General features: G+C 31.2%; 1 protein-coding gene across 5 annotated transcripts in view; it reads right to left on the reverse strand.

The window, feature by feature from the left end:
- Positions 1-15,265, reverse strand: part of LOC106689054 (protein FAM135A) — a 53,033-nt gene that overhangs the window by 24,296 nt on the left and 13,472 nt on the right. For 4 of the 5 annotated variants that reach the window (XM_014433812.2, XM_014433809.2, XM_014433810.2 and 1 more), the window contains 2 exons: positions 7,708-7,737; positions 2,036-2,129 (listed from right to left, as the gene is read on the reverse strand). In XM_014433812.2, coding sequence (XP_014289298.1) covers positions 2,036-2,129; positions 7,708-7,737 — 124 coding nt within the window. The remainder of the gene's footprint in view (positions 1-2,035; positions 2,130-7,707; positions 7,738-15,265) is intronic. The other variant, XM_014433811.2, reaches the window with a different exon arrangement.

Raw genomic sequence — 15,265 nt, forward strand, 5'->3', positions numbered from 1 at the left:
ATGCTTCTAAGTTGCTCACTAATACAATAGCAATTTCCCCAAACAGCCTTTATAAGTCGACCATGGAGATAACCTTGAACAGAATTAAGGCTAAAGCCCTTATCGACACTGGAAGTTCCTTGTTTCATAAATGCTGCTCTAGTAGAGAAATATAACCTTACAGTTTCATCTTATGAAGGGCGTATATCCATGGACTAATGCATCCTTGCATTCTGAAATAACAAGTCAATGTAAGTCAGATATCAAACTTAGTGAGTATTTTTACTAAGATGTACCATTATTAATCATGAACAACAATCTCTGCTGTGCGACAATTGAACACAATATACTCAAAAGCCACCGTATAAATTAATTTTCACAGTTCTCAAACCTAAAGATCTGTAGTGTAGCCCTGGCACGTGTAGAACTCATATCTATATTTGGGAACTTGATGGGGAATTGCAGAACAATTGTAACCAAATAAAGGAAGCAGTCAAAAAAGGACATTAAGTTCATGATTGATGAGATCAACCAACTTCTGGAAGTAGTGGCCACTCATCAGGGCGAGCACAAGTGTTTATAGTGAGAAATAGGAAGCAAAAACCTCTCATGGTCTTAGATTATTCAAGAAATATAAATAAGTTCACACACCTTGATGAAGAATACCCTCTTCCAAAAATTGAGGGTAAATTCCAAAAATCTCAAAAGTAGTAGAAAACAAAGTATTCAGCATCACACAGAGCACATACTACTAAATATTAGACTCGGAGAAACAGTACACTGCTTTCGAAGCCAATGAAAAGTCATATCACTTCCTTTGTGTTCCTTTTGGAGTAACTAATTGGGTTACTTGTTTTCAGAATGATTGATCATATTGTACAAGAAGAAAATCTTGAAGGTACCTTCCCTTATTTAAACAATGAACAGTAAGTGGTAAAAACCAGGAAGATCAAGACAGAAACTTCAATAAATTCCTGGCTCCAGTGGAGAAGTATAACCTGACCCAAAAAATGAAAAATGCCAATTTCCCCTGAAAACTATCCACTTGCCAGGATATGTTATATTTCAAATTATATGATTACACCTGATCCTGATTGCTAGTAGCTGCTTTTAGATTTATCTGTACTTGAAAATGCTGCCTCACTTCATAGAGCGATGGATATGTTCTCGTCCTATTGTAAGGAGATACAACGATTTTCAGAAAGGAAACAACAGTCTCAGTGTTCCACATCCTGAAAAATGAAACTGCCAATACAGCTACTGCCACAATACTAGATGATGGTAGAGAGTCGACTATTTAAACCTGGTGCATACTGGAAATTCCTTAATACAACCAGAGAACTGTACCAATGAAATACACAAGGCAGAAAGCAACTTAAAAGCACCTTCACTAGACTTTCTGGTGACTGAAGATAAACTAGACCTAGATCGAAGTGGGCCTTCTTTCTTTAAGACCAACAACAGTGAATCGTCCTAGTTGTAAAAGACCACCTGCTAACCACAAAGACTTTATTTCTTTTTAGGGACAGGTGAATGTGCAAATAAGAACTCAAATTTTTATAACATTTGTTATTGTAATAACAGCTGTTTATTGGATTCATTTAGTTTCGTTGTGTAAAGTTTATAGTAGTGTTATGGCAACTGCTTGTGAAATATCTTCAGAGATGTTATATATAAAGTTTTTGCTTATTAAAGTCTTACTGACTCTTTTATTGATTGACTTATTGATTCTTTTTAAATTTATACTTTTTATTAAAAATAATATATATTTCTGCATAAAAGTAAGTTTGTTTTGATGCGGACATTTATTATTAAAAAATAAAATAATATGATTTTTAAGAATAAGTAATTTCAAAGATCTTTAATTAAAAACTATAATTGTGTAAAGAGGTTTGAAAATAATAAGTGTGGAAAGAGGTATAACAATTATCAGTGTGAAAAGAGGAATTTCCTAGATACAAAGTCAATATTATAATTTCACTACTGCTAAAGCCTATTATTATTGTGAAATACCTATAATAGTTTTGAAAACTCTATACTGATTAAAAAATCTTACAAGGTTACTGAAGAAAACAGTCTCCATAGTTGACTGAGGCCTGAAGTTATACCTCTGAGAGGTACCCAGCCATGTTTTACCACTCCTTGGAGTACTGAAAAAATTGGATAGTCAAATAAAAACTAAAATATAATTATGCAAAAGTAAGCAATAAGATTTCACGCAGTAGCACAACTTCACCTAATTTATTACCATAAAATGTATTAATGGATTTCCAGAAATTAAAACAAAATATTCAAGAATCCATAATCTTATGGGAATTGAATAAATAAAAATATTAAGTTATGTAATGAGATCATAACTTTAGCATAATACACAATCGAAATGGGAACAAAAAAGGATAATTCAATACAAATGAAAATGATAGTGAATGAAATCAAATAGTTACATGCAATTCAGAATCTATCAGGAAGAAAGAAAAAAACTTAAAAATGAAGGTTGAATTCAAGTAAAATTATTTTAGAAAATCAATCCTATAACACAAACATTTTAATTATATCACTTTTTCCAATAGTTATGATTAGAGACCGCATTTTCGTTTATTTGCATATTTTATTTTCTTACTTCAAATTCCACCAAACCTCAACAGAAATTCAAATGATGGAAAGGACATTCAAATAACACTAATTTTATTTTACTCAAAATTGCACATTTTACTTTTTTTGGGCTAAATTTTGATTTTTGTTGCATAAAATTTAATGCTTAAATTGGTTTTTTCATATTATACACATTATTTTTTTATTTTTTCCTTATGTAATTTATAGTTTAAAATTGGAAAATTTGAGGTAAAGCAATGAATTGATTGAAATATGAATAGTCGAATTAAAAAAAACAAAAAACATAGATCAAATAAACACAAGTGAAGAATGTTCTTGAAATAACATTAATCAGTGGCTTTGTGTAACTATGAAAAAGTCTCTCTGGAATAAGGTTGTTATAGAGAAAATCAGTGTTCTTGTTTTCGGCTTATATTCCCACTCCACCTCATTCTTTCATCTGACAATGTTGTGACTAGTGGGATTTTCAATTTTGTTATTATTATATGATATTACCTATACATAGTATTTTAAATGAAAATCAAACCAAAAATCAATTGGTTTGATAAATATGAATTTTGTATATCATACATAATTAATCAGTTTTTCAATGTAGTCTAATTAATAGTCAGTTTTTTGTTAATAGTATATTATATATAATGTAAATAAACAATTGAGCCAACAAAAACAAGCCAAGTGGAACATGCTATTTATTATATGCATGAAATTTCAAGATATATTAAAAAAACATTTTGCTAGGAAGAATATTTTTAAGTACTCCTTTCTACATAGTTCCTTGCATAACTTTTCTAAAACTAAAAATTGAGGTAGTTCTAAGCAATTGGAAAATTGAATTCCAGCATTCATAATAAGAATAAAAAATCATTTAATTCAATTAGATTCTTCAATTATGAACAAAAGTTTTGGTTATTAATCAGAGTAGTTTAGTTTTTTGTGTTTGGACAAATGTAGAGAGCATTGAGCGAGTTTAATTTTATTCGAACATGGTTAGGTAAGATTTATATGTATTAATATTATAAATTAATCAACTAAGTTGATTGTTGTAGAATTTTAGCATTTTATATACATTTTGATTTTTTATCGCACAATTTTACAGCATGTTTTTCGGTTTTCTAATGCCTAAAATCCAGTCTCTAGTTATGATTCTTAATCTGGATTATCATTCACATTGCTGCATCTCTACCAAATTGTTTCCTATAAACTTGGAATTCTATTTTCAAATACTTGGTCACTAAAGTAAATTTGTAAGAGATAGATAAAGTACTGTCATTTTTGTTAACTAGGAAGTAGAGATACTATACATTGATATGGCTGAATAAAGCTGAAAATTCAATGACTTCAACGATTTAAATAGGTTTTAAAGTAAAAGGTTTGTGCTATAGAATTGTATACATAATACTCAATTAAAATAACAGCCAAATTATTCTCTGATTTGATTCAATGTATATGAAAAAAAAATTCTCAAATAAAATAATGATGAATGAAGATAATTTTTAAATGAATAAAATAAATTATAAAACAATGCATGACAATTTGTGTATCTGTGCCAATGTCCACACTTATATTTATATCAACATTGTAAATTTGGGACAAAAAAACACTTACTGTGCACACACAATACATATATATACTCCCTAAAACAAATAGTGTAAAATATACATGCTGTTGAAAGTCGGTGCACATGAAAATACTTAATAACTTACTACGGGCAACCTATCAATCATTTTAGCTTTCGATAGGTCAAGTTTCTTAATAATTTTATAATGAGATAAGGGAAGAAAACTTTTGTTAATACTGCTTCGTGAATATGAATGAATGAAATAAATTCTGAATCAGAATTTAAAGTCTCTCTGAAAAAAAAATTATATCACAAGTTCTATGTTTTAACTGGAGGAAAATAATTAAAGTATGTTCATTACAATGATATAATGCGTGCGATAATTATTATGTTATGTACAGGAACCTAATATTATGAAACTTAGGTAGGGAACATATTGCGATATAGTTAACACACATCAGAGCAGCATAGTTCTTATGACTGGTGCCATCTAGATTACATGCTATTTATACTATCCTATTCTCCAACATAAGTCATAGACACTGTACTGCTCTGTTCTGTGCTAATTATGTCTCGACGTAAGGTCTAGAGGACCCTATTCCAATATTATAGAGCTTAGAATGAAAATAAAATACAATTAATTGAGACAATGATTTTCGAAAAGCACTCCACTTATTGAAATTTTATAGAAGACATAAAAGTCAATCCTAAATTTGTTAATGAATCAATTTACCTGACACTTTTTGCAGAAGATTCAATAATTTTTTTAACATATTTTATGCTTAGTTTAAGCACTTTTCTCTAAAATGTTTAGTAATAAAATTTCTTCATTTTTCAGCAAGAAATACATTGAATATAGAACTTTTTGAAAGAATACTACAACTTTCATTAAATGAAATCTTTAAAACTTAAAACAGGTAGACACTTACCTAGGTATAGCCATTATGATTTATTTTTCAGTATACGTAGGGCATATTGAATTTTAACACTTAATAATATTATACCCAGAAAGAATGAGATTTAATTTATTTATAATATCAAAAGAAGTATTTATCTAATTACATAATTAGGTTAACAGTTTCAAATGTAATTAATCAGCCTCTATTCCTAAATATTGTTTATAATATAAATCAGTTCAGTGCTACAAAATAAAAACCAAATAAAGTAAAAAAAAAGAATCACTTTTTCTCTACAAATAGTTCCGTTATGACAAGGCTAACATAAAAGAATGAAGAGCCTACTTGGCCATGAAGGGTCCTACTTCATAACGAGGACTTGTTTCTAAACCAACAGTTGGTAGGAGATGATTTGATCCAGGTTTTTATCCCTACTAAGAATATCCAATGCATTGAGGCAGGTAGTGTTCGAGAAAGTCTCCAGATCTTCATTATTTAAATAATACATAATTATTTAAATTAGGAATTTGTTTAACCTCGTAAAAATTATTCCACAGACAGGACACTATTCCATTCAACCCTTGTATATAGTCAATTTCTTACCAATTATACTCAAGGAAGATTCGTGAATAACTAAATCCAAAATGAAATACCACATGTAACCAATATAAAATCCTTCACCGATTATTATTTAGGACAAAGGGTGGTTTTGGGTTAGATCAAAATTAATGTCTTTTCTGGGGATTGGTTTCCTTCTTGAAAAATATTTAGCATGGAAGTTTTTCTTCTTTTGGATTATTTTTTTTTTTGCTCTTCCACATAGCCTTTAAGCTTATAAATTAATCATATGTGTCCATCTTCGGAGAAACAAACCCAAGGTTAAATCTATAAACATCAAATATTAAATTTGTTTAAATAGATGTAAATATAAAAGACATATATATATGTTGTTTTTTTTTACTACTCAGGAACCAATAATACTTTTAACTTTCCTGAATCCAATTCCTAGAATTAAACAAAACGTCGCACATTTTTACTTTCTTATTGGAACCTTAGATGCACCATTCTATTTAATCATTTCTTGACTGATTCTATTTTGTTCCAAAACTTAAATATGAGTTTAAGTTAACTCTATACATAATGAAATATAAAAAAGTAAAAATTTCTGCTCTTTCGCTTTGTTCATTAATGAACATTAATTCTCATATGGAATTGACAACGGATTTTAATTAAAATCCTAAATTTTATAAAATAACTTCTCATTTTTTAACAATATCTTTTAGGCTATACACATACATATTTTTTGGTTATTTATTATTTTACCCCTTATTTGAAGAAGCAGAAAATAGAAGATCTTAATGGTATTCGATATTTGATTCCGTTATTCCTTACAAATCTGTTTCTAAAAATTTTTAAATCAAATGTAGTGATGCAAATGCAAACAGAAATGTCATGAAAAACTAATTTTAAAAAGTACTTATAACAGGACAAAGCAAGTAAATTTAAAAAACCTTAAAAATGATCAACAGATTATAATCACTTATTACAACCATGTTAGGAACACAAGCAGAACCAACTGTAGCAATGAAAAGTCACAGAAATGGAGAAAAACAATAAAATACAACAGAAATTAGGCTCTTTTGCCCTAGAATAGGAAATTTAGTAACCTTCGATAAAAAATAGTAAAACGGATATAGTTTCATAAAAGATACATTACATTACATTTTAGATAAAATCACTATTTTCAAAACAGATTATAAAATACTTCTCTATTTTTTTGGGATATAGCAGATGACAGCATTGAGTAAAGCCAAACCAGTAGAACATAAATTTGTCAAAATATTTACTTCCAAAAAATTGTCCTTAGAGTACCTTTTGAAAACCAATATCTCAATTAGAAGCCAAGTAAATAATAATACTAAAAAAATTCCTAGTTTTTTAAAGAATAAAAATCAGGCCCCATGATTCATCAGCAGTTTCCATGATGACCATAGGATAGAAATAAAATATTATGATACTAACAAAAAGTACCTTGAGATTTAAAATGTGTATAATTTAAACCAACGCTGTTAAATTATTTAGTAGAAGGAATCACTCAACAACAGAATAGTAAAGTACATGTAGATCTATATTTAATAAAATATATAATATTAAATAAAGAAATTATATATAATATTAAATATATTTTTAATTATATAATTCATTTTTTCTTTCAATATAAATAATTATATCTTTAAATCACTTTTATTATAAAAACAAAAAAAAAACTAAACAGGATTAGTAATGATTGTTGTTCCTTTCAAGTTAGTGAATAAGAGGTCCAGGAAGCAAAAATAAATAAATATGCTATTTTCAGCATACAACAGGATCTATTAGATGTTTAATTCATTAACAGGACAATAATACATAATCTTTTATATCCATTTATTCCTTCAGATCATTCATTAATTATAATTATATATCAATTAACATTAAAATATAGGAATAAAGATTGTAATAGAGTTAAATAGATATATACATTTTTTTTTCTTTACCTATTATGAATATTTGTTATTTAAAGAAGATAAAAATATTTAAATTATTAATAAAAAAAAAAATTAAATTAATGTCATGAGAGATTAACATTAACCTTTATAAATTTAAATTAACAAATTAACTTACCAACTCTGAACAAGGTTCAATATGCTTTTCCTAAGGAGTAGCCAAACAGAGGGAAACATTAGAAATTCAATAAAGATGTTGATTTGTAGAAAAAATTAAAAAGAATACTGTACTATAATAAATAAGCAAGATCATTTACAAAGCCTGAAGCTTTTAAGGTACCTGTCCACCATAGAATACTTAAGTCAATCTCAAAGAGATATGCTCGTTAATAAATACTGCTCACGAGGAACAGATTCATCTCTGCCCACTCAGAGATTTGGAAGAGATCTCTAATTAAAAGAGCCCTTCATCTTCTGGTTTTTGTAGTTTTCTGAACAAATAATCTTCATTTAAATGCAATCAGTAATTTCTTTTTTCTACACTAAGAAACAAATCGATTGGTATATAAAAACCTTGAAATCCAGACAGAACAATGCCAGAAAACAATAATATAAACAAATGCTAAAATTATATACATTTTTTTTTCTTGACTCCTAGTACCCACTGGAACGAACATGCATCCAATATTTTCAGATTTAGAATTGCAAATAAATTGGAAAAATCAGTCACCCTATCACTGTGCCACACTGAGAGCTTTTATGCAAAATATAACTTGTATCTAATACCTATTCTTAACAAAAAAAGTAAATAAAACTTGTACTTAGTTTATTACAAAATGGATTATTGTTTGAATTAGATTATTATATCTATTTGTATATATCAATAAATGACAAAATATAAAATATCTTGTGTCACACACACTCATTTTCCTAACCTGTTTCACTGAAAGGATAATACAAAAATTGTTTGTTGTCTCATTTCTGACATTGGCTCAATAGGGATCGGTATAAGAAGTTAATTATCTTTCACATCCAAATTCTACAAAAAAAATTAAAAAATATGGGTGAAAAGTTCAGTATGCTAGTAATAATCTAATTTTTACTTTTTGTTTTGTAGAGAATTCAATCACCATTCAGATAACAGCTGTGGTCAATCCAAAAAATTGTGTTAAGTGCAAATAAATGAGGGTATATTTTTCTTCAAATATTTTTTTTTGATAATGTGATAATTACCTATTATGTTTTCACATATATATTATATATAAAATGTATAATTTGAGAATTATACCCAACTAATGTTTTATTTATATCATAACTTTCTTTCTACAGGTTCGATTGAGGATTTTGATAGCTTTGAATGTTTCCAGGATGACACAAACATTTTGAAAAAAACCAAAACAGCATGTAAATCAGAAAACAACTTTCAGAGATCTTAGATAAGGAACAAACATTTAAATTTATTTTGATTTTAAAAGTGGACTACTTTAATCCTAAAGAGTTAATTGCTCTAACAATTGAAAAATATTTTTTTCCAGAACTGGAATGAAACTATTTATTGCACTCAAACTAGAATGTAGTACAAAAAAAGTTAAAACATTTGAAATCATCTTCATGAGAAGGATGTACCGGGTGTGCTGCTACCAATTTAGTAATCCTCGGTTCTATTTTCGTCAGCAGTAATATTGTTGACCATGAAAACTTATAGTTATTCATCGCCCCCTAAATGCACCTGTGCCCATCTTCACTCCCCTGAATCACTGCAGTGCCCACTTTGGGAATCACTGGTCTAAACTAAGGGGTTTTTCCTTCATTTATACTCTAAGAAAGCTCAGACATAAATTTTGAAATAGCAAAATTTACTTCACAAATAAACAGGGATCTGAGAATTACTTTCAAGATTTCTCACACTATTCACTCTCAAGTGGACAGGTACCTTAAGAATGAAAAAAGAGAAATGAAATAAACAAGATTAAATGGGATGAGAAATATTTAAGAAGCATTGATAAAGAATTGCCCTGTAATTGCTAATAAAACTTAATTTCAATTACAAAATGATTCTTTTAAAATAACAAAAAAAGTATATAATTTTATAATCAAGAATTTAGGTATTTAAGTTTTACACAAAGGAGGGCATAAAATAAAAAAATAAATTAATTAAAGAATAATTAACAAGCCTTCTATGGCTCTATTTTACATCACTCTATTTCAAGTTGATTAGTAGTTATAATACAGTTTGAGTTAAGATTGTATTGCAAATTTATACCAGGATTTGTTTTGATTAAATACAAATTTGGAATCACAAAGAAAAAAATTGATTTTTTTTATTGAATAAAGTTGTTCAAAAAATCAATTTAATTGAAACTAAAGCTAAATAATTGGTTTAAAAAAGAGATGGGTTCGATAAACTAAAATAGAATCCAGTAAGTGCTTTCCCAAAAAAAATGATATCCAATTCCTCTTATCTCATAACCATTCCATTGATTTCGGTAAAACTTCTATACTTACTACAGTCCACAACCTGGACAAAAGACTTATTCCTAAAAAGCTTTTATATCCAATAAGAACCTTTTCCCCTCAACTTAAGGCTAAATGTACCGATTTTTAGTAAGTTTTTTTTTTTCAAGAGATGGCAGCACTTTCTGGGCAAATTTACTATTCTTCTCATTTGAATAGGGAATAATAAAGTTCCCATTTGTAAACGGATTTACCATCTAGAACCCCATAGAAGTTACTGAAATTGGTTCGTTAATTTTTGTTGTAATTATTTTGGGATTTAAAAAAATTATCTTTGTTATTATTCGTAAATCAAAAAAAGTGAGCTTATAGGCACTTGACCACAAGCAAATAAAACAAGTCTGCGCGAACAGATTCATTTTCGGTTGTATAGGATGATCGTAAAGAGAAGAATACGATTTAGGATTAAAGCTACGAGATTTGTAATTGCAAGACCAGAGGAAGTGGCAGCTTACCCCCACTTCTCTAGGCATTGTTATTCTGAGAGCCATAATGTTTGTCTGCTTGATCTATGTATTTCCACGTATTTTTGATATTTTTTATTTCTTCACTAATACCAAAGTAGAATTTCGAAATGAGAATAAAACATTTTTAAAATTAAAATAATTTTAATTTTTATAATAATGTTTTTAAATTTTTTTTTTTTAGGTAAATTTTGATTTCCTTGTCAAAATATTTCATTGCTAAATTTATCATAATTTACCATTGTAATCACTATATTGTTTTAGTTTATTTTTCTCATATTTAGAGAAATAAAAAAAACAAATTTGAAATAAGTATAGTATCGAAAAAATTGTTCATTGATAGACGAGAATATAGTCGACCGTGGATAATATTTATGAGAAGAAGATAGTTTGAGGTGCGGTCAGAAAATAACACAAATAAGTTAAAAAGCTTATTTACTAGTGCCAACGTTTCGGCCAGAATTTATAGCCTTCATCAGGACTAAGAAAAAAAAACAAGATAACAACCAGTGTGAATAAAGGATACATAGAATGATTAAAGTAAATAATTGTAGATAATGAATATAGATGAAAATAATGTAATGAAAGAAGTGGTAAATAAAAATATATAATGTTATAGTACAAAGAAACTTTGAAATATGAATAATTTAATTTAATAATAATAATAATTTAAAAATGGAAAGAAAATATACCTAACTAATGTAATATATAAGTCAAAAAAAGAACCATGAAGAAAAAAATACAAAGTAAGTAAGACAAAGAAGTAACTAGAAAATAATAATAATAATAATAATAATAATAATAATAATAATAATACTTAGTATTGAAAAATAGACAATAAAAGGAGAGATCAACAAGTTAAAAAATAATTAGCAAATTTAATAAAAGCAGTGAACATTACAGTAACATGAGAAACACACTAAAATTTAGTTCTGTCTGGTTCACTAATGTCTAATGATCTCATTAATCTGAGATATAATAATTCAGGAAGAATGACTTACATGTATCTAAGAAGGAATATGGAAGAAAATGAACCAATGGAGGTCAATGCCAAACAAGTTCAGAGGAAAAGCCTTCGGCAGAGACTGAGCGGATCGTCAAGTGAGTCGCAGAAGTTTCAGAAGTAGGATGCCCAAGGATTATCAGGTGATTATTGGTTGTGATCTTATAGAGAAGGTGGGGGCTAGAATAAAGAATAGTAATGGGAAATAGAATATTAAACTCGGAAGAAATTAGTCCAGATGGCAACAAACAATAGCAGATGGGAAGGCGCGAGTAGGGGCAGTAGCGCAGGAGAAGAAGCCTACGCCAGGTGAGAACAGGGAGATACATAGGGTGGTCATCAATTAACGTAAGCTCAATGATAATACCGTCTATGAGAAGTATCGGATACCGAGGTTTGATGATATCCTCGACAGACTAGGAGGGGCTAAAATCTTTTATACCTTAGACTTGAAAGCAGGGTATCATCAGATTCGCATGCACCCAGAGGACCAACACAAAACGGCTTTTACTTTCGAATGAGGGCACTAGAAATTTAGGAGAATGCTGTTTGGTCTGAAGAACGCAAACATTACATTTCAAAGGTTAACAGACAAATTGATGAGAGGTATAGATGAATCATTATGCCAGATTTACAAGGATGACCTCCTGGTGTTTAGTAAATCAGTTACAGACCATGTGAAACACTTATAGAGCGTTTTCCAAAGGATGTGAGAATTCGGACCACAACTATCTCAAGAGAAGTCATTACTGGGACAAAAACAAAATACATTTTCTAGGATACACCATATCTCAGGAGGGGGTCAGACCAGATGTGCAGAAGGTAGCGCCTTTCATCGGATGGCAGTGCTGACCGACATAAAAGGAATCAGAAGATTGTTAGGATCATTTAACTACTATCATCGGTTCGTCCCTGAAATGGCAGAACACCTGGTACCCCTCAACAATTTGCTAAGGAAAGATAGTGCGAACTATCTTGGTGCCGGCCATTGAAGGCAATATAAGAAACTGTATAGATCAGTAGAAGGAACCAGTAATAGCGTTTCCTGACTTCCGAAAGCAGTTCATGCTCACGACAGACACTAGTGAGTGAGCGCTGGGAGCAGTGCTGTCATAAGAAAGTGAGGTAAGGTGACACAGAGGCAGAAGCACGTTACAGCGCATTGAAATGAGAACTTGCTGGGGATAATATGGTCAATTGAGCATTTCCAATCCTACTTGTTCGGTCCAGAAGGACCACAGGCCCCTCCAATGGGTGGAGAAGCTAAAGGAATCGTCGGCGATAATTACAAGGTGGAAAGAACTGTTGATCCAGTACAACATGGACATCACATACAAACGTGGCAAGGAAAATGTAGAAGCAGATTGGCTCTCGTGAGCAATAATGGTAAACGCAGTAGAATATGTCTACGGGAAAACGTCTGGAATTGGAAGGTAGTTTTAGAGGGAGTGGAATAACACCAATCGGCCTCACCAGGAAACCAGAATGGGGATGAGACGTCTGCAGAAGAAAGTGTAAACATCGAAAGACCGACGAAAATAGAGGAGCTTAAGGATATTATTAACAACAAAAAGTGGCAGATTATTTGGAAGACAAAAACCATGGGGTTGCTGAAGATGGAACATAGCAAGTACGGCAGCAGTATCATTTCGACTATCTGGTAACTATCCCACTATCTGGTGTCAAAGAGGATCAAATCTGTAGAGAACTAAAAGAAGCATCTAACGTCGGTAAAATTCACCGTTTATATGTTGGAAACGCAACAGTATGGGAAAAGATCTAACGGCTATGGAGAATGAAAAAAATTGGCATAGATCGATCGCTTATTCGATGAGCATGAAGTGTTGGCGTATCAATAAGGAAAAACTAATCATCATGGGCTGAACGAGACTTTACAAGCATTGTGGCGCAAATATTTCTGGTGGGGCAGAAAACACAAAAAAAAATTTTTGTATTCTTGGAATATCCCAGGAGATTCTTGGGAAATGCGAGGTGTGCCTCAGTACGAAGTATGATCGGCATCCACCCTGTGCAGCTCAAGAAGAGACCTCTACCGAGAACATCGCTAAGCGACTTACAGGTGAATTCTTTCACCTGGAAAGGCTATAAATGAGTGATAGTCATCAATGTATTCAGTAAGGTGGCTATGGCATGTACAGGACAGATCAGCGGAGGCGGTTTTATGAGCCCTTTGAACATGATCCCAATTATATGGTGTACTCGACAGAATTTCTTCCAGACAGTGGGAGAGAATTCGACAATACAAGCATCAGAGAGGAAATGAGAATATTTTAAGTGATTTGGCACCTCAACATCCAAAAAGCTGCGGAGGGATAGAGCGACTCCATATTACTCTAAGTGACGACCTACGAGTGTACTAGCTAGAAAGGGGCTGGAACCTGATGACACCATGGAACGGGCAGTCGCAGCATACAACCATCCCGTACACACAGTCGATCACTTTAGGCCATAAGTGTTCAGTAGAAAGTTACATACTGACCACAATTAACACTTGCTTCTCTCACAACACTCACCTGCTTGCGTAAACTTTATTTCTTCCCTAATGTGTTTTCGAACTGCCTGGGAATATCACCTCTCCTTCATGTACTTCACCCTATCCTACTTCAATATGATTTCGTGGACTGTTTTTCCTGTAGCTCTCAGTACTTCCTCTTCTTTACAAAAAATATCATATTGCTTCAATATTGCCTCTTTCCAACTCTCCCTCTAGTTAATCACCCATTCTTCCTTACAGTCACACATGAGCTTCTGACAGCTATAACTCTTCACTCCAATTCTAATATCTCACTAAACCCCACTATTTTTTATCTTCGCTACCACCTTTTCCAAAATATCTTGTAGTCAATGATTAACAGTGATAATCAATGATTATCTGGTTGCCTAGGGGCATTTTCCTCATTACATGGACTGTTACCTTTCCTCCCTTAACCCCCCACCTACCCAATTCCATTTCTGTTTCCCTTTTAATGCTGCAAGGCCTACCCAGAGTGATCAACTGACAATTACATACTCATACCTGTAGTTCCCTCTCTCCACCACTCAATCTCTCTAGGGTCTCTCGGCAGACGAATGTGTTTCCCAATGGCAATCAGATAGGTTACTCCTCTCTTCGCTCGTATAATAGGCAAACCGCCGTGTTCCTCTCACAAGGTGATTCTCCAATGAGCAGTCGCACCTCTATGAGTACTCTCCTCGATCTTACCTGTTTTTCCGCTTCTTCTTCAAGTCTCCTCTTGCCTTGATCACAGAAGATACCTACCGCAGATGCACCGCTGAATGATCTACAAGTTGACACTTTCATTAGGAGAGGATATAAATGGATAACCATATTTGATCTCTTCAGTAACATGGCAATGGTGCATCAGGTGCTGGACAAGTTGTTGGAAGCAGTGTTGGCAGCTTTCCGATTGTGGTTTCAATTCTACAGTGTTCCGGGGCGCATCTCATCAGATTCAGGCAGAGAATTCGACAATGCCATGATTCAAACATAAATGAAGGACCTGGATGTAATATGGCATCTCACCACACCTGAGAATCCCAAAAGTACAGGAGGAATAGAGAAGCTTCATGGGACGTTATATATATTATATTAAATAGGCTTCGTCGATACTTAAGTTTTATATATATATACATTGTAATAATTAAAAAAGTATTTAAAATAAAATAAAAAGAATTTTTTCGTTTTTTAACTTGTTTCAAATATACAGGAGATAGCTTGGGTTCAAAAAAACTCC

Source organism: Halyomorpha halys, unplaced genomic scaffold, assembly GCF_000696795.3.
Source record: "Halyomorpha halys isolate HHAL.00 unplaced genomic scaffold, Hhal_1.1 Scaffold1271.1, whole genome shotgun sequence".
Lineage (NCBI taxonomy): Eukaryota > Metazoa > Arthropoda > Insecta > Hemiptera > Pentatomidae > Halyomorpha > Halyomorpha halys.